At 36.0% G+C, this 25,372-nt stretch overlaps 1 protein-coding gene across 9 annotated transcripts in view; it reads right to left on the bottom strand.

The window, feature by feature from the left end:
• UTRN (utrophin) overlaps nt 1–25,372 on the bottom strand; it is a 463,108-nt gene that overhangs the window by 221,230 nt on the left and 216,506 nt on the right. For all 9 annotated transcript variants that reach the window (XM_088795414.1, XM_088795413.1, XM_088795412.1 and 6 more), the window contains 3 exons: nt 23,962–24,167; nt 22,226–22,380; nt 8,137–8,326 (listed from right to left, as the gene is read on the bottom strand). In XM_088795414.1, coding sequence (XP_088651540.1) covers nt 8,137–8,326; nt 22,226–22,380; nt 23,962–24,167 — 551 coding nt within the window. The remainder of the gene's footprint in view (nt 1–8,136; nt 8,327–22,225; nt 22,381–23,961; nt 24,168–25,372) is intronic.

The following is a 25,372-nucleotide window of genomic DNA, read 5'->3' on the forward strand; positions in this document are numbered from 1 at the left end:
TAGGTTGAGAGGGGGGAAAGCATATTGCAATTCTGAAAGCCATGAATTCCAAGTGCCTCTTTTCATTCTACCCGTCTCTTCAAAACATAAAGGAAAGACTACAAAACGAGAATATTTAACACCAATTTTCAATTGTGTAACGCATAAACTATTTTCTGATGCTCAAGAGAAGTCTGAAAAGAAGTAAAGAAAGACAAGGTACAAAGAGGGAAAAGTCTGGTAAAAGACAGAGTTTTCATGTAATATGTAAAAAGAGAAATCCTAAACAGGAACAAGAGAGGGTATTAAAATGTCAATATGAATTCAAAATAGTCATATCTCCCTCAGATTATGCAACATTTTTTTCTCATTCATGTGAGTCTGTAATGTATTTACAATGGACTGTCTCTATATCCTAAGGAAGAAACACTGAAACTTTTAGCATTTTCTTTCTAAGAAACTAAATTTAGAGAATGTAGGAGGTATAAGTCATTTTAGCATTTACAATTTAAGGGGAAGAGAATTTATAGTGTCTTAAAGCAAATAAATAACAAACTTATTTAAACCTTGAGGTACTACATGCAGACTATTGATAATTAAAATGCATTACATTTTTAATTGGAATAGATATCTACGTCAATATTTGAGATGGCAACTGTTAATATTTAAGTCTGCAACTAAACTTTTATTTTTATCATATGAGTTAACATAGTAAATAACTAAGATCAGTTTTCAAAATGTAACCAAGCAAATAAATATCTATTACTAGTTGACTTATTTCATAGTAATTTTGCCACTTCTTATTCTGCATTTCCAGTTCCTTACACAAAATCTCATATATCATTGCCTTATATTGACACCTACTGGAAAGTACCAGAATTGTATATTTCTCATTTCATTATCTAATTTTAATTTTGCATCTGTTAATTTTGCATCTGTGAAAAGAAATTTAGAAGGTATCATTTCAACCGCAAATAACACAAATTTAGTTTTCCAAAAGAAAAGAGTAACACTTATCTTAAACATTTTAATTTCAATGGTTTCTTTAGGAAATCATAAATCTCAAGAAATCTGCCCAAAGAGTATTTCTGATGGGAATGAATTTATGCAATGACTTCAGCAAAATGAACTTCTGTTTATTTGGGGTATAATAATACAGCGAATTAAGCAACTTTCTCCAGTATTTGAACATCTTCTGCTTCATACCTCAGACTAACTTAATACATTGGTCATATGACTTGAGAAAAAGATCTGATTTTGTGAAAGTATGCATAGAAATGAATCAGAAAAATGGCCCAGCTAATAAAAACAGGATAATTTACAGTCATACCTGTAGCTAAAAAGATAAAATAACAAATAGCATGCAGTAGTGAAAGTGCTTTCCTTCTCGGTCATCAAAACTACCTGTTCATGAAATACATAAATATTTGACCAGAACAAATTCATTCTCTGAAGTGGACCAAAACACAGCACATTAAAATAATTAATTTACAAATGTTTACAACTGAATTATTGAGTCATATTAAGGTTTAATTAACTTCTTGTGCAAATGAAACACTTCTAAGTATTTCTGCAAAGAATACCCCACTATCTTCATCTGTCTCCTAAAACTTCTCAAAGAAAAAAAGTTTCCAGACAGAAATATATTTAATTGACCAAACTGTAAGGAATAAAAACATGATAAGGTTAATAGAATACTTGTCCCCCACCAATCTGCTGCCACATAATATGCACAATCTAGGTGCTCGGACATGTCATATTTTACATCATCAGAAATATAATCCTGTCCTAGAGACAGAGGTTCCACTTACAAATGAGTTTGGGCAGCTAACAAGACAATAAGATACATTCTTGGAAACGGTACTAGAATATGTTATGATGGAAGAATCCTGTGCTGAGATGCTGTATACACTGCTTTAACATTCCTGTTATAAGTCCTTCCCTCCTTTTACATCAAATCTCCACAGTTTTTGACAAAAGTAATAAGATGGCATAAGTATAGGTTAAATCAAACAAAACTATGACCAAAAATATAATAGCTAACTTAAAAAAATACAGGAGCTCATTCAATGGTTTATGGTTAGGATGACGTAGTTTTTGAAATTTGCAACTGTCAAACAAGTTGCCTCCTGAGAGTGTACTTAACCCACCTGTCCAAATAAAATTAAGTTCTTTAAGTTTAACTGGGAAGATTCAAGACTATAGGGAATATTGTATGGTGATATTGTCTAATACTCTCCGAAACGTGCTTTCATTTTTCAAATTGAAAGAGATGGACAGTTTCTAAGTAACCTGCTGAAAGATTATTTTAAACTCTTCTTTTAAATTTACTGAAATTTATGTAAAATTAATGTGCCATTCAATATTTAGACACTGCAAAGTATCACAGAGGTAACAGGTCTTAACGAATGTAGTTTTGCTGTATTTCACTAGCCCATCTCAGAAGACAAGATTTTTGTCAGATGCAAAATCAAATGAGCACAAAACAGGACTTATTCCTGATTCTTAAACAACATTGAATTAGCAGTTCATTTTAACAGCTTTACAATCAGTCACTAAAAAAGGAATTTTTTCCTTCATAAAAACCCTGAAAGGTTAGTTTTTAGAGCCTGAGACACAGTAGAATTGTCAGACACCAGAGATCCTTATTTTCAATCACTCAGTTAGTTACCTTACAGAGCTTCTGATACCGAGGAGAAGAAACTGCCATCCTTTGTAAACGATGTAACAAAACCACAACTTTCTGCAGAGACGTTCTCACCACAGCCATCATTTTAAGTTTACCACACTTCTGGAGACACCTCAGAATTTGCATTATAAATGAAGAGCAATGATCATTTCCTCCCGGTCACTGGACAATGATTTGCCAGTTGTCTGAGCATGCTCGTTTCCAGGAATGCATTTGAAAGATACAGGGGCTCACGTTCTAGGCAAAAGGCGACTGCTATCACTTCAACTTCTTCTCAATTTAAAAAACGTACAGAAATGCCACACAGAAAGCCCCCCAGCAGATGCTCACAGCTAGTACTTGCTCAGCCCGGCATGGCCAGGAAATGAAGCAAGTTGAGCAGCCAAACGCTGCCTGCTGCTGGAAAGGAGTGCGCTCAGTAGCCAAAAAGGATATTAAGTGAAACATTAAAGCTGCAGATACAAAGCAGACATCCCCTGGGAACAGAGATTCAACACATCACCACCACCAGCGCTTGCCTCGGAGCCGGAGCCGGTTTATATTAAGAGATCCAGTGGCATTCACTCACTCACTCTAAAGAGGGATGCCTTCACTACCTGACTAAACGCAGCTCTGGCGGTGCTGTGTGATGAGTGAATAGACCCTGTAATACATCTTGAGAAGAGCAGAAGGGTACCTGACTCTAATGATATCAGCCTGAACGTTAAGTGCTAATAAATCACCTCCAGACAGGTCTCAGAACAAGATCATCTAAAACAAAACAAAACAAAATTACCTGCAGGGGGTATGTGGCTTTACCTAAGACACCCCAAAAGCAGAGTAGTCCATGGGCTCACAGATGCATGCCTTAGGAGGAAAGTCATGAAAAATCAAATGTCTAATGTTAGGTTAGTACTCGTCTAATTCAAAAGCTAATAAAAAAAAATAAAAGTCTGTAATTGACTAATAAACATTCCAAATTACATTTCCCTTCAGACGGCATCTTCGTGATCTCATTTTATTTGTCATAAAGCTGTTTTAATTTAATGAGTAAGAAATATAAGACGTGATTATATGATGTAAAAAGCCAAGTACAGAATTTTTGAGTCTTATGTGCATGTGCACAATTTGAGATGTTATCTTCTACTGCAGCTTGATATCATTGCAAATACCAAGTGGAGTAAAGTACTATTAGGAAATCGGCAAAATAACTCAGAATGATTAAATGACTCGGTCAAAGGGCACAGCCAAAAATAGAAACCAGATGTTTCTCATTATCAGTGTCCTGCTCAAACTAACAATCCACACATTCACCTTTCTGTATCCCTGTCATGATTCTCTAAAAGAAACGCAGTATTTTAAAATAGTTGGTGCTCTTCTGTTTCATCTGCCCTCTCCGTCCTTCACTTCAGCATGATTTAAAGTCCTCTATTGGGTCTTACAGAGCTGTGTTTATCAAACAGTGTTTTTTGTGAGCTTCTGCTTGTGTATTTTTTCCCCCTGTAGATTTTTACTGAGAACGTATACTGCCTCCTTCTGGAGAGGCTAGCAATGGCAAAATACCTATGCAAAGGCAAACTTAGAAGTAGCCAACTGATGGTGTAATTAAAATATTGTTTTTAGGCAAATATACAAAAACAGAAAATAGGTTAGTGATTGTTTAGAAGTGGGGAGATTAGAGAGTTGGCAAGGGGGGACTGACAGCTAAGGAGAATAGGGTTTCATTCTGAGGTGATGAAAATGTTCTAATTTGATTGTGATAATGGTGGCACAATGCTAAATATACTAAAAGCAATGCAATTGTACATTTTAGGTAGACGGTATATGAATTGTACATCAATAAAGCTATTATCAAAATTATATGAAGTTGTCATTGCTGTCTCTGAACCAGCAGAGGAAGTTTCCACGATACAGGTATTTCTCCCCCTAAATACGAAACTGAAAATGGAGCTGGGTATAGGGGAAGATTTGAAACAATCTAAACAATCAAAGTCTGCACCTATGGAACAAGAGGGTGAAAATCAGACTGGAAGAGAACACAGACGATGAAAATAAACCCAAAACTCATGTTGTTAGAGAGCAAAAATAGCCACCTGTTATAATAACACCCTGGAAGGGCAGCAGGATCTTACCCAGGAGAGAATAAGAACATTTCAGTTAACTGGTAATGCTGAAATATAAAGCTTACAATTAAGACAAATAATTAAAATGATAATATGCTAGAATGTGGGCATGAAAATTAAGAATAAATGCATTTAACTTAATAGATAAACTGGGAAGTCAATAATAGACTTACATTCAAAAGAAAAGAAAAAAAAGTTTCTGCATGTTTGGTCAAAGTCTCTCATCTGAATACAGATCCACAGTGACAACTGCGCAGATAGCAGGTATCTCCTCCTGGATGTTATTCAAATGCCTCATTTCAACATAGTCAAAATGAAATGTGCCAGCCCATCACACACCCCACTAACTCGTAAGGCTGCCTTGTATTTTCCTATATTCCCAACTTCAGGCTCTAATGCCAGCTGACAATCTTCTTTTTCTCTACCTCTTCCCCTGCCCTTACTGGACCCATACTATCAGGTTATTAGATCTACTCCCTCGCCACTGCCTCATTCCTGGTCATTATCACCTCTGACCAGATGGCTACAAGCGTATCCTACTGGACTGCTCTGCTGTCAGTCTTGCTCATTTCAAACCCATTCCTCATAACCATCAGCCACTCTCCTATAAAATACAAATCCTATTGCACCCTCTCTCTTGCTTAAAGTCCTTTAATGACTTCTCCTCATTGCCAACAGGTTAAAATACAAAATACTTAGCAAGTCACACAAGACCCTGTACAGCTCTCCAGAAGCTTCACTCTCTTGAAAAATCTCCTAAGGATCAGGTTTTCTCTTGCCAATAGCCCTCTACAGAGCAGTCAAACTAACTGCCTTGCAGCAGGGCAGTGACACAAAAATACATAAACTCAAATGATCACCCATCCTTAACAGAAATGACATGTACCAGAGCATACCCTCTGAAATTAATCTTCATCTTCCATTGTGCTTCCAAACTATCCTTCATCAAAATGTACCCCGATTCACCTCACACTGAATACAGAATAAACTTCGTCTGCACAACATACTCCCATGGTCCTGCGTCCAGCTGTCAGACACGAACAAGGACCACCAGTGACTGTGTCGTGTAAGCAGTTCCACGTACACCCCTTGTGCACAGAGCTCACATGTTCTGAGGTCCTTAGTCCACATTCCTTACCACCACCACCACGCCGCCAGAAAATCTATTTATTATCAGCAAAAGGCATCAGGTCTCTAAAAAACATCAACCTACAAGCTGCCAAAAATAACGCCAAGGAATTTTTATTTTTTAATGAAATGGACAGAACGTTTTAAAATTAAGAACAGTTAATAAAGGAGCAAAGGAGCAAAAAATCATGCACATTACCACAATGTCAAACATGTTCAATATAAACAAATGCATGTGTTTGTCGTTAGACAAACAAAGAAGTTTTAATGGGCTCTTAATAAATACCCTTTTTAATGTTCCCTATGAAGCAAAACAGACTATTTTACCAATATTAAATTATTTTTGAGAAGCATTTACTCTACACATTGTAATGTATTTTAGTAGTTTAGTCAGCAACCTTTCTTTCTTGATGCTGGTTGCTGTAAGACAAGTAATCCTGTGCATAGCTATTTTTATTTAGAAAGATTTTAAACAGCTCTATTTACATGTATTTCCACAGTTTGAATATTCATCAAATATTGAGATGAGTTTGGGCTATGGTAAGACTAGATCCCAATGTGTCAGAAGACATTGTTAAATCCTAAGGCAGGCCTGTGTTTTGCTGGTGCCCATCACTGAGTTTATTTCAAGCCTCCTTTGCTCACTGTCTATAAGCTGTTACTTACCATATGCGTAGGCTAGGTATCTTGTGAGTTTAGCACCATTACATAAATTAAGTATCCATGAGCCTTTGTAGGTCAGGCTTATATAGTTGTTTAAGTTATAAAAATTAATACATTTTAGCATCGATTCACATTCAGGGCCCTCTATAATCCCCTAAAAACAAGGTGATCACTACCGATTTTACCAATTGGCATTTAAGGTGACCAGATGAGATTCTAGAGGGTGAGACAAAAGAACATATCTAACTTCGATACGTGCCTGGTCACTTTCATTACCAAGACACATGTCTATTATGCAACAAGTAAGAAATAAGAAGGAATGTAAGGACACACAGATTTTTGTTAAATTAAACTAGTGAAGTCAACCATACACCTGAGTGGTCTGCATGCATGGGAGCAAGTTATAAATAAAACTATTCCGAAAAGGTCCTTTTAAAAATATATATAACTTTTCAATGAAAACAATTTCAAACTTAGAGCAAACGTGCAAGAATAAGATAGTTCCAAGAACGTGTCTGTGCCCTTTTATCCAGACCCATGTATTTGTTAACATTTTGACGTTTCAAGGGGAAAGCGTCCCTGAGAAAGCATTCACAAAAGGTCATCGTACTGAATTCCGTAATGGTGAAGCGAGGGTCCAAGGGCAGCAGTCGGTATCTACTTAAGAGTTTGCAGACAGAGCACAGTGTGGGCCACAATATGAGATAATGTAAATGTCTGCCCTTGAAGAACTATGTAGTCAACTGGGACAGGAGGAGACACGAATCAGATGACAATGGGTCATGAGTTGACCAGCACATCAGAAATAATAACTGTCAGAATGATGTGGGAATGCCACGGCATAAAGAAGCAATCAGTTGTGAAACGGGCAGACGAGGAGACTTCTCCACTGAAACAGACTTGAAACCAAGTTCTAAGTGTGAAGGCCTGTGATTGGCAAGAGTAGGTCATTCTGCACAAAGAAAATGGGCGTTCAAGGGCATTAATGCACTTGTACTTGGGGGCAGTAAAAGGATTCAGGTAGGCTTCATAAGAGTCCTCATACGGATTTTTTAAACGACAGATTTTGTATTCCCACATTTTGTGTAGAAGGAACTCGAACCTCAGACTAAATATATGGTATTTTTCAAGCTAAACACATAAAAGTAATACCTTCAAGCCCAATGTTCTTGGTTGTAAACTAACCCATAGAGCCTTTGCAGCTTTTATATTAAGTATTTATAATAAATGGAGAAAGAAACAACTTCATATTAGGAGGAAATGTTCTTATAATGTAAGATTCAATAAGACTAACTGTAATAGGGCTTTAAAATGACAGAAAACAGAACAGCTATGAGTCTATAAGTCTAAGTAAAGAATTATTACTTCCATAAAATAAGGTGTTTTTCCCCAATTATTAAGTAAAAGTACTTTATAGATCTTATTTCCAGAAACCAATTATTCACAGGGGCACATGGATTCCAGAGCAGAACAAGGTGACAAGCTCACCTTGCATGGTAGTAACTTTGCATGGAGCTGGATCAAACAAGCACAGTGTAACTAAAACTACTGGCTGCAGCCGCCCCGAGCACTTGCCTGCATCTGCTGTGTGAGTTCCTTGGCCAAGACCGTGTCCTGAAGAGCACTCTCCCGCTGAGAGGCATCCGCAAGCACATTAACTGTGGTTTCTGCCTCTTGTATCCACTTCAGGAAGTTCTCCAGGTCCCTGCGCGCGGCCTGCACGGTCCTCAGCTCAGCCTCCAAGGCACTCTGTCTGTCAGCGATGCTGCAAGGAACAACATGACAGACACATCTCCATTACTGACGGCGTGACAGTCCACATCAGGCACACCCTCAAGGAAAAATGGACAGACAGCCTCAAAAGAACCTTTATGTTTTTACGTTCCTAACATAACTGGGAGATTTCCTTATACGTGTGTCTTGAGTCATCCTTAATGGAGGGGTAATGTGAATTGTGAGGAGAGAGAGGGAGAGAGACACATAAATATGAACAAAATCACAACCGTAATATAAAATAATTACGGCTACATTTCATAACTCGTAAGTGTATGTTCAGTTATTCCCTAAACATTTTATTTCAATACTTGAGCATAATGCCTGACACTCAAAAGGCACTATCAATAAATATTCATACAAGGAGTGACTAAATGAATTCCAGGAAGAAGAAAAATCTGAAGAAACATTTAAGATCAAATAAAAATAATTTAAAGGGCTTACTTTACATATTTTAAACAATTCAGATCAATATAAATTGTTTCTTCAAGATGATTTAATAACATTATATTTGGAAGACATTGGACAACCAAGCTTTTATAAACCATTCATTAAATCTACATTCAAATTGAAACAGAGCTATCCTGGAGTTGCATGATTTAAGAGATGTACACACCTCTAAACTCAATCTATAAAACTTTATATACCTCAAAACTCCATAATAAGAAAACAAACAATATAAAAAATGGGTACCAACAATTTCACTCCTAGGTATTGAAACCCAAGAGAACTGAAAATGTATGTCCATACAAACACTTGTGGTACATAAATGTTTATAAGCAGCATTATTTATAATAGCCAAATAGTAGACTCAACCCGAATATCCATCAACTGAGAAACTGATTAACAAAATGCAATATATTCACACAGGAAATATTCAGCCATAAAAAGGAATGAAGTACCGATTCGCACCACAACATGGATGAACACTGAAAACATTATACCAAGTGAAAGAAGCCAGACAAAAGGCCACATACTGTGTGATTCCATTTATATGAAACCACCGAAAGGTAAATCCATAAAGAGAGGAAATAGATTAGCTGTTGACTAGAGCTGGGGAGTAGAGGTAATGGGGAAGAACTGCTAATGAATGGTGGGGTTGGGGCGGGGGGTAATAAAATGTTCTGAAATTAAGAGTATGGGGATGTTTGCACAACATGGTAAATACACTAAAAACCACTTATTTGTACACTTTTAAAAGGGTGTATTTCATGGTATATGAATTATATCACAATTTAAAAATCAGCACACATAATATGATCTCTTTTATACATATTTTCTATCTGTCCATATACTGATCCATCCATTCATCAACATCCATCCATTTGTCCTTCTATTTGCATATATAGAAGGAAAAATGTCTGGAATGTTATCTTAATTTTGAAATAGTTATTTCCAGGTGCTAAGATTTAACGTGGTTTACTTTGCTATTGATACTCTTCTGCATTCTTCGAATTTATAACGAACAGGTATCTTTTTTACAGATCAATAAACATTCTTTAAAAAATGGATAAAAGATTTAAATAGACACATCATCATAAAAGATATATGGATGGCAAATAAGCACATAAAAAGATGCTCAGCATCATTAATCATCAAAGAAACGTAAATTTAAACCATAATGAGATACCATTACATATTAGAACAGCTCTAAGAAAATAACGATACCGAGAGTCTGTGAAAATGCGCACCAACTGTAACTCTCACACATCGCAAGTAGAAGTAGAAAATGAAACAGCCATTTGGAAGAAGTTTGGCATTTTGTTTTATAAAGTTAACCATGCACTTAAGATACAATCCAGCAATCCTACTCCTAAGTATTTACCCAAGAGAAATGAAAACATATATCCACACAAAATCCATATGCAAATGTTTATAGCAGCTTTGTTCATAATGACCCCAAACTGGTAATAACCCAAATGTCATCAACTGGTAAACAGATAAGTTGTAGTACATACATATAATGGAATACTACTGAGACAGAGAAATAAACAAACTACTGATAGATGAAACAACATGGATGGAATCTGAAATGCATTCTGCTAAGTGAAAGAAAGATACAAAAGCTACATACCATGATTCCATTTATATGACATTCTGGAACGTCAGCAACCTCACCTCAGCATTTGCTTACTAAAAACCTCCAGTAGACTTTGGCTGCCTACAGAATAAATTTACATTGGTTTTCCTAGGACTCAGTGCCCTCCATAAACTATCACTAATCTACTTTTCCAGCTTTATCCCTAACTTTTCTCCAGTATTCTGTTCAAGTCAAATGGAATGTTCCTTTTTCTCAAGAATATTCTTAATACTATGTCCACATAAAAAATTTATATCTACATATGAATGACCTATTCAACCATCTCCACTTATAAAAATCCTACTAATCTTTCAAAGATTAAGGACGACCTGCTCCAAAACATCTCAGCCCAATTAGGTTTCCTTTGTCTGAGTTCATAAAATGTTAGTATGCCTCTTTATACAGAAAATAGTCACATGTATTCTGGGAAAGCCCTTAGATTGTGATCTTATTTCACTCTTAAATTTACCGTAACTGTACCATGGAGATTTCTTGTCTGTCCACCTATTCTATAAACATACTATGGTAAGAAGCAGTCTTTTGTATCTCCATATTTCTCAGAGTCCTTATTATGGTATTATAATAAGCATTTATAGAACAATGAAGATCGATTTATAATATGCCTTTAAAATTACCTCCCAAATATCATTTTTAAAGAAGCTACTGAGATATGTGCTCCACAAAACTCAGGTTGTAAATCCAAAAGGAGAAGATATGAGAAGCATGAAAACAAGAGATCCAACCCAGGGAGAAGCATACAAGCGCCCATGCTAATGGGGAAAGACCTCAGAAAAGAGGGGTGATGAATCCAAATTGGATCAGGTAAGGGCTGGCGTCACCATTCCAACTGCCATGTTTCTTGTTTAAATTTGACAAAATTAACAAAGGAAACACCTTGACAAAACAAAAAAATAACCCAAAATAGGACAAAAAAAAGAAAGAAAAAAACATAAGATCCAGGAAATAGGGATTACAGACTAGGAAGAAAAGAGAGAAAATCCCCAGGAGAAGGGCTGTGTGGCAGACCAAGAAAGCACATCTCCGAGGAAAAACATTAGAAGTGACAGACTGCTTAACGTGACTGACTTTGTGGGCTATGGGTACTGTCAGATCATGGGAAAAATGTGGGAAGAATTAGCAATTGGTGCAAAGAAAACTAAGAATACAAAAACAAGGCAATTATTATCTTTAGGTAAAACAAACAGAGAGGAAGCGAAATTATAGCAAATTTCAGTGCTTGGCTGTCATTGATGTTTAGACAGGCATAATAGTGTCAACACTGAATAATATCTGCTTACCTACGAATTCAGTGATGAGATGGTACAGCCACTGTGGAAACAATATGGCAGTTCCTCAAAAATTAAAAATACAGTTAACACAAGATTCAGCAACTCCACTTCTGGGTATATACCCAAAAGAACTGAAGGCAGGGTCTCAAGGAGATATTTGTACATCAATGCACATAGCAGCATTATTCACAGTAGCTAAAATGTGGAAGCAACCCAAATATCCATCGACGGATGGATAGTAAGCAAAATGTCGTATACACATATAATAAATAGAATATTATTCAGCCTGGAAAAGGAAATGCTGTCACATGTTACAACATGGGTGAACCCTGAAGACATTACGGTAAGTGAAAAAAGCCAATCACAAAAAGATAAATACTGTATGATTCCACTGAGCTGAGGTACTTAGACAAACACACAGAGACAGAAAGTAGAACGCTGGCTGCCAGGGGTTGGATGAAGGGAGAACTGGGACTTAAGTGTTCAATGGGTAAAGGGTTTCACTTTACAAGATGAAAAGAATTATACGGATGGATGGCGGTGATGGTTGCACAATAATATGAATGTTTTTAATAGCACTGAACTGTATAATGAAAAATAGTTAAGAGGGTAAATCTTATGCTATGTGTATTTTACCACAATTTTTTTTTTAAAGTGAAAACAAAATCAATGATGAGAAAGAGAATAGTAGCATAAGAAAGCTATATCCTATATATTTACCAGAATAGAAGGTCAATAGACAATGTCTAATATTGATGAATTGAAAGATAATGGTATGCTCATTTTATTTAGAATATGGAAATATATAAATGACCAAAAAAAATTGTTGCCCCTATGGAGAAGTTTTGTGTTGAGTAGTAAGAGAATCATTGTGGTTTGTTTTTTATAAACCTTGTAATACTTTTAATCTTTTTGTAATCATGTGCATATACATTTCTTTAATTTTTAAAATTTAGACGTTACCTACCAGAATTTCGGTTAGTGGTAGTGGTGGTGTTTTATCTTCCATCTAACCCTGCTCATATTTACAATTATTAAAATATCAACAGAAAAAACAAATTCAGAAATAGCCAGATAAAGGCTGTGCCAAAAAGATACTAGAAAGCAAAAATTCAAAGGCGTACACACGTGCAACTAATCAACCACAAACAGATGATTCTTATTTTAAAAACACTCATAAAAATTTAGTAATTATAAAATTTAGTAAAGTCAAACACTTTCATTTTACGTAATCAGTATCCTTTATTTTTAACAACATTCATATGCACATAATAGGCTAGGTGGCAAGGAGCTAATGTAAAAACAGATCATTATAGATTAGTTCTATTAAACCCCAAGAAAACCCAGACTGGAGAAAAGGATGCAAATGTCTGAGAATCCCTTGGGGCAAAGTCAGAGGATTCCCATCACAGGAGAGAAATTTATATACCAAATAAGCATAGAGGACCAGGCTAGCAGGAGAGATGAAAACCCTAAAGTCACGGTTCAGATGAAAAGGGAGCCAAGAGGATCAGGAGCATGTGGCCTTGGAGAGCATTGCATCCATTGGGACGAATAATACCAGCGACACACTTTGGTGACCAGTGGAACATGCTGAATCCAGAAACGAAGAGATTCCTTGTAAAACTGTCAAATTATGTCCTGGCCGTCAGTGGGAAAGAGATTCTGCATTAAAAATATTCACTTTGTCGAAAAACAGCTGTGAGGTGATGTAAGGGCACTCTACTTTGTTGGTCATGAAAGCCAAAGAAGCAGCGTTTTGAATCGAGGCAGAAAAGGTTCCATCACCGCCTGGCTGTGAAAGCCTGAGCAGGTGCCTGTCCCCTTGAGCATCATTTTCACCCACTTAGCACATGTGGCCTGAGTCTTGCTTACCTCCCTAAGAATCAGCTCATCACTTCAAGCCTCAGCTTTATTTCCTTATAAAAATGAACCAATGACTAACCCTCAAAGTCATCACTGTCTCTGTCACATCCAGAGCTTTACTGTTTACTTCATTTCCCTTCAATAGCCTTCCTCTTCCCTCCCCCCACTAACCTTCCCCGCCCCACCGGGTCAACTTTTCTTTATCCTCCAGAACTTGGTGTGGATGACTTCAAACCTGTGCTACCTTACCCCAGAGCACCCAGGATGTCCCTTCCCATGGTCATTAGCATGCCATCGCTGCTGTAACAAAGCACGACAAACACCGGCCTATAGTAACAGAGTTTATCTCACAGTTGTGAAGGTTAGTTTCTGAGAGGGGTCTCACTGGACTAAAATCAAGTCGTCAGCAGGCAGGACTGTGTTTCTTTGTAGAGGCTCTAGAGGTCAATCTGCTTCTTTGCCATTTCCAGCTTCTAAAGATCGTCACATTCCTTGGCTTGTGGCCCCATCTCTTCAAAACCAGCAGGAGGGGGTTCAGTCCTCAGGTCACGTCTCTATGACCCATTCTTCTGCTTCCCCTTCCACTTTTAAGGACCCATTAATGGAACTGGGACCACCCAGATGATTCAAGATAGTCTCCCCATCTTTGGGAGCCACGATTCTGCCTATTTCATTATACTGTACCTACGATCTCGATTGAAAGTGACCGTTTTCTTGTCTGTTTAAAGTTTCTGAATCATCAATGCACTTAGTACCCCCAGGGCATGCATACAGTAGCAACTTCGCAAGCATTTATTGAATAAACTAATACAAAAGTAAGAATAATACCTCCCTCCCTGCAATATTGTAAAGAGAAAATGAGGTATACACACATAAATGTATAAACATAGCAAACACTCAATAAATATTATTTTCCCTAATCTTATATATGAATTTGGTGAAATACTGAGCAATTGTTCTTTTAATTAATTTTTTAAAAATTAATTTTGTTTATAGCATGCAAATGTGCAATTGAATAATAAATGTTCTGGGGAATCTTTTAAGTTCACATATATCTGGTGTCATTTTTTTTCTCATGAATGTAATCAACGACTAAAAATAATGAACATACTGAAAACTAAACTCTGCTTACAGCAGTCGAAATTATCTTCATTATAATAAACATCATTTAAAATGTTTATAATCATAGTATATATATACTGGGGATGCCAAAAAATGTATATACATGACTGTATTCATCTTTTGTTATTGGTATATATTGAGTATTACAATTTTAATAGTTTTTTTCTTTCTTAAAATGTGTATACATTTTTTGGCACACACTTTATTACACAGGCTAATAAATTACCATTAATGCCACTGGTGCAGTGTTCACAGAAGAAAACAACCTAATTCTACCACCTCTGCCACTTACTAGCTATATGGCTTTGGGTAAATCACTTCAAATCTCCGTGGTTTTTTTTTTTTCATCCTTAAAATAAGTGGCTTGGACTGGATGAGTAAAGGACCCATTTCAGAATTTCCAGAGGTCCTTTTACAACTACATAATCCATCACATCACAGAGACTATAAAACCTGCTAGGAGAGTTCCTCCATTCTCACCCCCACCTCCAGCTTCAAATTTAGCTTCACTGAGAATCACGGCATGTAAATAAAATGTTACTGACGGGAATAGGTGCATGGCTGGGATGTATTAATATGGACGTTCCCGAAGATGATACTCAGCTCGGAACTAATATTAGTCGACAATTCTCAATGCAGAGTTTGTATCTGGCAGTGTTCTGGTTGTTACAGCTCAAGCAAGATGAGAAGAGAACTAGTGGACGTTCTGAAAAATGTAATGAGAGAACATAGGGAAAGTAGAACTATAATAGAAAAAAATTATTTTAAGTTTAGAGAATTGTGGCTACTAGACAAAGGCAAAGAAGAGAAGTTTTATAAAAATCTTTTTTCACCTATAAATCATAAAGAATAAGGACAGGCTAAAAACCTAAAAGATACAACATTTGACATTAAAAGGGTAACTTGAGCAGAAAGAAGAATTTTTACTTCCAACAGAAGTAACAAACTATAGATTCTTTAGTATAAAAAATGGTGCACACTAAAAACATAAATAGCTTTCATAAAAGATTAAAGGAATTCATGTGTGACAGATTTATAATAGTTTACATTTAAGGGAATTGGGATTTTTAAAATGTAAACTCTTAGCTTTTAAAGAGATTTCTGTTATAAAGGCAACTGATGTTACAAAATAGCTTACAGTAACAATCAAAATAGCTTACAGTTATTTTGTAGCATAACAAAATGTGGCCACCCACATAACTGACTTTTTAAAATAGTTTAAAGATGTTAAATAATACTTGATATTTTAAGCTACAAAATATATTGTTTAATCAAGTGTTCATGGTCAAAAGAGTGAACATAAATAGATCTTTTTCTTTTTTTTTTAGACATTAATGAAAAAGAGCATCTTAGGAACCCTCCACAGATATGTGCTGCTAAATTTTGATGTACTTAAAAGGTGACCTGTACAATTACATGAGATTTAAGTATATTTATCTTATTTAGAGCAGAAAAATAGTAGCATCAGTAGTTTTAGTGGCATGTAGAACACTGAAAATGAGACATTCTTTGAGCTTTTTCAATGGGCACCTTCACAAGTTAATTTTGTTCTTTGGTAAATAAAATAACATTTAGCTGGAAAATCTATTATAATACCATTGGGGGGAAATGCAGTTGATTGAAAGAAGAATTAGTCACTGCAGATATCCCCAGGGTGTGGGTGTGGGGTAGGCGGCCTCTCGAGCTTCCTAGGTGGTGTGGCATTAGCAGCTTAGAATAGCCTCCTTAAATCCCATGGAGTGAATTTTTAAGTGCCTGACAATTACCCAATCTTAATGTAATAAGAATAGGTCACCAAAACACCATAGATCATTGGGGACAGCTGCTATGGCATTCATTTTAAGAGCATAAAGGTTGAGCCTCGTTGATGATAGGCCATAAGACGCAATCCCAATATGAGTATCTTCTATTGGTCATTGTTAAAAGGAATTGACCAAATATACAACAGATAAAGGCTGAAGGAGAATGTTTCACTTTTATTACTCTATAGGGACAATAAACAACCATTACTGAAAAGTAACAACAGAAAGAATAAAAGTTTCAAAATATACAACAAAAATAATTGGGAAAGCAATCAAAAGTAAATTCAAATTTTTGGAATGTAATCTGTTTTCATAATAGTCAAGGGTTTCACAAATTCAGTCTCTAGTAGACACAGTATTTATATAATCCTTTGTAAACTATGTACATTCTACATGTCCAGCTGGTCATTAATAATAAATCACTGAACATTCATTAGAAAGACACTGTCATTGCAAAAGAAGACAATAAAGTTCCTTCACTAGATGAATTTGTATTGGTGGCTTTCATATGAAACAAGGTCTTCTTAAATACTACACCTTTTCTTTCCAGGGTGGTTAGGCTTCTGCTAAGGCAGAAAACACGTAAATACAATGTAAATTTAGCACCCATGACGATTTTACTGAATGCTGTGGTCTAAATGTGTCTGTTCTCCCAAAATTCGTATTGTGTGATCTTAATGCCTAATGTGATGGACTTGAGCCTTTGGGAAATGTTAGGTGATAAGGGCAGAGCCCTCATGAATGACACCAATGCCCTTACAAAAGGCCTAAGATAGCTCTCTGGCCGCTTCTGGCATGTGAGGACACAGTGAGAAGTCTGGGACCAGAAGAGGGTCTTCACCCAACCACACTGGCAACCTGATCTTGCACTTACAGGCTCCGCAATTTCTGTTGATTATTAGCCACCCAGACTGTGGTATTTTGCTACAACCGCCTGAATGGACGAAGATACTAACAAACAAAGTTGCCTGTTCTAAAAGGTTCATCTGGTAATAAATAGTTAGACGATCTTTATTGCATTCAGTAAATCACACAATCACCTCTTTTATCATTAATGTATTTGGTTGGTGCAAAAGTAATTGCGGTTTTAAAGGTTAAAAATAATTGCAAAAACTGCAATTGCTTTTGCACCAACCTAACATGTAGAGACTGTTCAAAATTACTATAAACAACTGATAGTGACTCGAGACCCTCTGCTAATTTAACCGTAGACACTACTGTAACACAGACTATGGGCAATGGATTTCTAAGGAAGACATAATACGACAGGGCATATAATGATAATGTGGGTAACCTGTTACTGAACACATACCACGTACAGGGAACTTTTATACATAACTGGTGATCCTCACAATAATCCTACACGTTAGATGTGTTCTCCACTTTAGAACCAAGGAAAGTGAGACTCAGTGATCTGAAATAACTTGCTTAAGATTGGTAAGTCACAGAGATGGTAACTGAATAAGTTGGGACTTTAATCAAGGATTGCCAGATGCCACAGCCAAAGTGCTTCCGTTCTTCCTGCACAAACCAGGACTAGCCTTAAAAGAGTCACAGCAAAATATGGCTTCCAAGGGATAAGGGCAAAGAGAAAAATAAATAGTAATTAATGATATATAAGATATTCTTTGCAACAAACAGTTACGTTGTCTCATTTCCTTTATAATATTTCAGCATAAATAACTATAAGTATGTATATTTGTGTGCCTGGGAGTATGTGTGTATATACATAAATATACCTATGTGCATACACATACATTTACATATACATAGGCAGTCCAGAGTTAAAATAAAATTTCAGACCCCAATCCAAAAGTTACTATAAGCACATTTCAACTATCGCTATCTCACTTTGCACTAAAACGTGTGTTAACTGGCATTAAGAGATATAAGGGAAAAAATTTCACAGGTTAAAAGAATAATGGCCAAGATAGGTCAATTAGTTTAAAATGTTAGAGACAAACCTGTTGTAATCAGAAACCAAAATATTGGGAGCCAGTTCCAGTTCAGAATTACAACTTTCTGTGCATAAGAAAACTATTATGAATGTATCTATATGACATATTACCCCCAAGTAGGGTCTAAGGCAGCAAACACATTACTCTTTCTGCAGTAGGAACAAGGCTACTCACACCAAGCAGGATAATAAAGACTATAATAAATAGTCTCATGTCAAGTCAAAGCTTTCTGTTATCACAGAGTATTGGATTTTGGCACTGCCGATAAGGGATTGTCGGCCTGTAACTCTGAATGGCCAAATTACCTAGGCCAATTGCAATTCACAGAAAACATTTCCTTTGAAAGCTGATATTAAATGTCACACATTATGCTGCAATAACACTAATGCATGGGTAAGTACAATAACGCTTCACCCCTCCAGAATTTGGCTGCCAATAATATCTATTCAGAATAGAGTGGGGAAATAGCAGGCGAGCTATGGTCTCGGGCCTCTCAGCGGCCATTCCAGAGGGCACGATGGCCACACCCTGGAGAGTGTTACATTAGTCATTGCAGAGGCGCCCATATCTTTAATCAGAGCTGGCTTCTAAACTCAACTCAGATAAGAATCAGTAAGTGGAATCATTGGACAGATCCAAGAGGTGGGTACACAGAGCAATCACCAGCAGTAGCTGACATGCTGATGAGCAAAGAAGAAAAATAAAACTATTTGTGAACAAGGTTACGAGCCTGAGCACACAGACACAAAGGCTTGGGTTCCAATCCCAGCTCTGCCTGTCGGAGCTGTGGATCTTGGATATTGCTTCACTTCTCTCTGCTCCAGTGTATTCATCAGCATAGTGCTGATGAAAACGCTGCCTGTCTCCACTGGTTGTTGTGAGGATTAAATGAAATAGTGCATGTGAAGAGCTGAGCACAGCGCCTGACAATGAGAAGATACCCAATAAAATTTACACACTAAAAATACAGCACAAAATCTCACAAAGCGTAGCAGCCTGCATAAATTTACCACCAATTCGTTAGAATGCAGAGCATGATCATAATTTAGTATAGAAACATATCTTCTTGGTTATGCTGTGTGACTCTGAACATGTCACTGAAACGTCTCCGAGCCTGAAAGCATTAGATCAGACGAGGTATTCTTAACTGAGCTGACAGTGACTCTTTGGCAGGGTGAGGTGGGGGAGGGGAGTGCAAAAAATTTACTCTTTTTATGTGTAAAGGACAACTATAAAGTACAGAAACAAATACACAGTATATCACGGTATTAAAATTGCATGGGGGCAGGGATCTGAAAAGGCTTCTTAGGGGGTCGACATAAAGAAAGTTGAGAAAATACTGGTTTAAATGAACCGTAAGAGTGCGTGCATCTCTTAAAGTTCCTTAATTCTGTCTTCACAACAATAATGCCAAGAATTCAAAAATGTTTAATATTCGTTCACACACTTTGTTTAAGAAGGAAAGATTTGTATATTCTAGGAAAATCTCCAATTAAAACAGTTAAAAACTGTAAATATCATTGTGTTTAAAAGAGAAATTCCTCTTAATACTTAGAAATCCCAACTGTCCCTCATGAAGGGATCCCGTGAGCTGCACTTTTGTTGTATTCTCCCTGCTTTACAGATAACAGTATACCCAAATCATGTCTAAGTATTAATATACTTAACTGTTTCCCCCAAAAAAATGGAGAATGAAAATAAGGACAAGTATTGTAACTACCATAAAATTGGAACACGGTGGCTGCCTTAGCTATGATAAATGAAAGACTACCTTGGAATATAATTCATTTTTAATTGCCTCTTCCATCTAATCTAACTAGTGATGTAGACTGTCTTAAAATATTTACAAAGTGAAAGCAAGAAAAGAATTGGAGGTGCTAAATAAAGCAGGCCACACATCCGTACGTGATCAATTTTTCTGGGTATTGTTTACACCAAAAACAAAGTCATAACTCTTACTCATGAGTTTTGGAAACACAGATTAAGTATGATTAAGGACCATCTCTCTTAATGTTAGAACTGGTTTTAATTTAATTGAGATGTAATTGACATACAACCTTGTATTAGTTTTGGTATACAATGTAGATTTGATATATGCATATTTTGCAACATGATTAGCACAGTAAATCCAGTTAACATACATCACTACAGTTACAATTTTTTCTTGTGATGAGAACGTTTAGGATCTACCCTCTTAGCAACTTTCAAATGTACAATACAGTACTGTTAACTATAGTCAGTTACCATGCTATATATTACAGCCCCAGAATATGTTTATCTTCTAACTGTAAGTTTGTACCTTAAAGCTATTTTTTTAATTAATTTATTTTTTTCAATTACAGTTGATATTCAATATTATTCTATATTAGTTTCAGGTGTACAGCATAGTTAGGTAGACATTTAATTTACCAAGTGATCCCCTGATAAATCTAGCACCCACTTGGCACCATACATAGTCATTACAATATTATTGACTATATTCCCTATGCTGTACTTTACATCCCGTAACTATTTTGTTAATTATCAATTTGTACTTCTTCCTCCCTTCACCTTTTTCACCCAGACTCCTACCCCTCCAAAGCTGTTTTTAATTCACCTTCTTCCCTGCTTTAGTTTTGGGATACTTATTATATAATATACCCTAATAATCTCTTACAATGAAAGCTGTATAAAATACTTACAGCTGTATAAAATGCTAGGAAGATCAGTATTATAGCTACGATCTACTTTAACCACTTATGAAGTTTTGTATTTGCTACCCCAGTCACTTCCTCCAGAATCCTAGGTCTTTCCAGCCTCATACTCATGTCCATATTCTTCCCTCATAATTCTCTTCTTTGAGTTTTCCGAAAATCCATTTTAGAAATTCTAACTAAACATGACATTCCAAAAACGTATAAAATGCTTCCATGTCAAACTGTTATTAAATGCTTGGCCATGCTTTATTACCAGTAATATATATCATAAAGTGTTCTAACATTATCCATTTTATTCATTGCAAAATAAATGTGTTTTGAAATCTCTGATTGCTTTCAGGCAGTTGCATTTGAATATATAAAGATGTGTGTGAAACCATAATTTCCCTTAGACGCAGGCACTCGCAGCGCTATGCAGAAGGTAAACACATTTTTACTGATGATGAATATAAATATGCCATCTTAAAGAGATGCTAACCACTGTTTACAGGTCCTCAAATCCTGTGTTCAAGTGACAGAAAAATCTCTCTTATAAATACATATGCTATTTTAGACTATATCAAATTATACTGACTAAACAGAGTAATGGAAAGAAAAAATAATAAATTAGTTGAAGCCCTAAATAGACAAGAGCGTATTTCAGAAATCTAGTGTTGGATCATGTGTTCTCAGCCTCAACTGAAGATGGCCCAGCCAAATAGGACACTATTTCAGTTACCATTAAGGACAATATGAACCTAATGCAGGTATAAATACCTAAGTGTTCCTTACCATCAAAGTACTACAAGATATACTCTGGGTAGTATCAAGAGGGAAAAAAAAATCACACATAAATGACAACTGGCAAGGTTTAGACTTATTCAAGGAAAAACACCATTGCAGAAATTGAAGTCGATTCTGTACAAATATACATTCTGTGTAAGTATGATAAGACTAACTCAGTACAGTATAAAAATAGAAACAATAATAAAATGTACTTCTAGTAGTCACATATTTGGGTATGTTTCCATGAGAAAGCCAAAGCAATCAAATTCTTAACTTCACAATATACATTCGCCTGCCAGGACCTTAGCATTACCTTCGTTTTAGATTGATCCATGATGTTTTTAAATACTCGGTGGTTTCTTTAACATTCCTCGTGTCATCATTACCATATTCCTCCAGCAGCTTCTGCAGCACGTTATCGAATGCCATTACAATACCATCTCCAGGACCCAGTTCTTGAAGCAGTATCTAAGGTGTAATTTCAGGTGTAATTGTTAGACTTGGTCACTCAGTAACCAGTATTACCAAGACCTGGGCTTCCCTGTAGCTTTTACCATATTTTAGACACAGATATCAAAAGAAGAAAAATTACTGGACAAACTCTTGCATCTAAGCTTAAACGAAAACAATTACAGAAGTAAAAAAGAAAAATGTCTAAGAAAGGAATCAGTACATGGGAGATGACAGTTAAAAAACTATTGTCTTTTCCTCTTTCAGATATTTTATTTCCTCAAACCATTGGTCTTTTCTCATTCCTTCTGCTATACATCTGATCCACATAGTAACTGCATTGTACAGGAATGAATCTACAGTAGAGTTCCCTATAAGTACCAACAATACGGAAATCTTCTCTCTTTCCCCTCAATCACTGTGTATGTTCATAAAGTTAACTGCTTTGTGGATCAAGCAGCAAGCAAGGTTTACTGAGAGTTGCTTGAATAGCTAAACTGATGCTGAGTACATCCATTGGCATTGGTTTCTTAACACACTTTTTCAATCTCTGAGAGCCCCTGGATCAACATACTTCCCCATGAAATCTAAATGACAAATGAACATTCTTACAGTGTTTTGCAGCAATTGACAGAAAAATCCACCCTAACATTTCAGAAGAAAATAACCATACTGTTAATTAGCAAAGAATAGTCTGAATACCAGGATCGAAGCACTGATGTCACTTTTTAATCGTATTCCTTTAGTTAAGTGTCAGGGGCTTTGCCGATTATTACTTTTGAATCATTTGGTGAAAACAATCAACAGATATCATAAACACAGTGAATGATCCAGGAAGTCAGGACACCCGGCCACTTGCTTTTTAAACTGTAACCCTGGAAAGTCTTTATGTATGAAGAACAAAAAACATACTTTCATGTTTTAGATTTTGATTCCCACGTATTATATTGCTCACAAATGTACACTTTCATCACAGGCTATTAGAAGGGTAAATAAATGTTACTCCAAAATGTAACCTAATAAACCATAACCTCTAATTCAAGAATATTTTCTATGATTATAGAGATAATTTAAAATACCACTTTAAAAATACCATAAATGTTCAGTATCATCAACTCTACAATCAAACTGATCACATTAAAGGTACCTACTCTGATGATACTGATAAAACAGTTTGGTTATGAAGGTATTCAAAGAAACTGAATTTACTTATTACCTGATTTGTTTACCACAGTGCCCCTCAAAGAAAGTCTCAGGAAATTTCATAAAGAAAAATAAACTTTAGGGTCAATGTGGAGGGAGCAAAAGGAGGGTTCCTGGGATTCTGAAAATGTTCTCTTTCTAGGTGCTGGTTTGTGGGTATGTTCCATTTGCAAAGAATCAGTGACCTGTAAATCTAAGATATATGTACATTTCTATTTGTTATACCTCCAGAAATTTTTCAGAAACCTTCATGGTCAAATTCTTTATATAAACTTCAATGTATATTCTAAGACCTTGGGAAAACATCATGACAAGAGTCCGAAAAAGTACAGTGAACAGAATAAAAAAGTATATCAAATAAATAGATATGGCCAAAAAATATCCACCGACTCTTACTTGATTATCAGAAATCTGTTTGATAAGTGGATCCCTTCGGGCTTGTTGAAGAATATACAGGCGAGCCTCATATTTTCTCATAAGTTCTTCAGTCTCTTCCCTGTGGTCATCCCACTGAAGGCTGTCAATCACCATGTCCTCCAGCTGTTGCTGCCGTAACTCGACGCCATGCTGAGTGTTATCCCACTGGTTCTTGACCTTTTCCACTGGAGGAGGTATGATAAAAAAATTTTTTTTTTAATTTTAAAATCCCAGAAAGCAACTATCAGGAAAGGAAAAAAAAAAATACCTGATACCAAATTTATCACAAATAAGGCTATCAATACAAAAGAGAAAGGAAGCAAGTTACTACGTAAATTTTAAAGGAATTTTAACACATCAGTCATAGTAGATACAACTGATATATTTCTGAAACCATCCTTGAAGAAAAATTCTTAAACTCTATTTTAAACACACTACACTATCTCAGGATAAAAATATCTACTATTATAAGTTGATAGAGAAAAAAACAGGAAAATAATTTCCTATCAAATTTTATATTTACAGAACTGGCTTTGATGAAGGTAGAGTTTAACAGTACTTTATGATAGAACTTTAAGACATGTACAGTCAGCTACCATCCTCAAAAAAGATGCTCTAAGGTAGTTTTAATGTTAAAAGAAAAACTTGTTAAGACTACTTTTCACATTTGTTTTATGTAGCATTAAAGCTGCTAAAAGGAAGTATTTTTCTATGCTCAAGTTCAAGAGTAACCCTAATCTAAGGAAATAAACTTTTGATTAATTACTCCAGGGAAAGTTCATGATCTTGAAGTACCAGTAAGCAATAGCTTTGAATATCTTCAACAATCCATTGATAATAAATAGGTAGAGAGTTAAAAAACAAACTTCTAGAAGATGTTCTGAATGCCAGGCAGACTTAGGGCTGTGGTTAAGTACCAGGCCAAGAAGAACTTAACTATAAGATAACATTCCAGCTGAGTCAAAATGGAACATTTTGGTAACATTCTTGGGATAATACAGGGTTATAGTAAACCAAGATTGTTCAGAAAGCTGGAAATTATACTTACATGTAATAATTCTAAAACAATTTTCAATGGCTTAATCTATTTTATACCATCTGAGTGAAAGTTAAGTAAATTGCTTAAGATTGTAGACTTCCAGTCAAGATGGCAGAGTAGGTAAACACTATGCTCACCTCTTCCCATGACCACCTCAAAATTACAAGTAAATTATAGAACAACTACCTTTGAGAACTACTTGAAGACTAGCTGAACATAAGTGCTATAACTAAGGATATAAAGAAGAAGCCACCTCAAGACTGGTAGGAGGGGTGGAGACACGAAACAGGCAGGTTCCATACCCATGTCCTGCGGTTAAGAATCAGGAGGGATAGCTCAGCTGTGGAAGTC

The sequence above is a fragment of the Rhinolophus sinicus genome, chromosome 2 (assembly GCF_057876585.1).
Source record: "Rhinolophus sinicus isolate RSI-liver-muscle chromosome 2, RSI-T2T, whole genome shotgun sequence".
Lineage (NCBI taxonomy): Eukaryota > Metazoa > Chordata > Mammalia > Chiroptera > Rhinolophidae > Rhinolophus > Rhinolophus sinicus.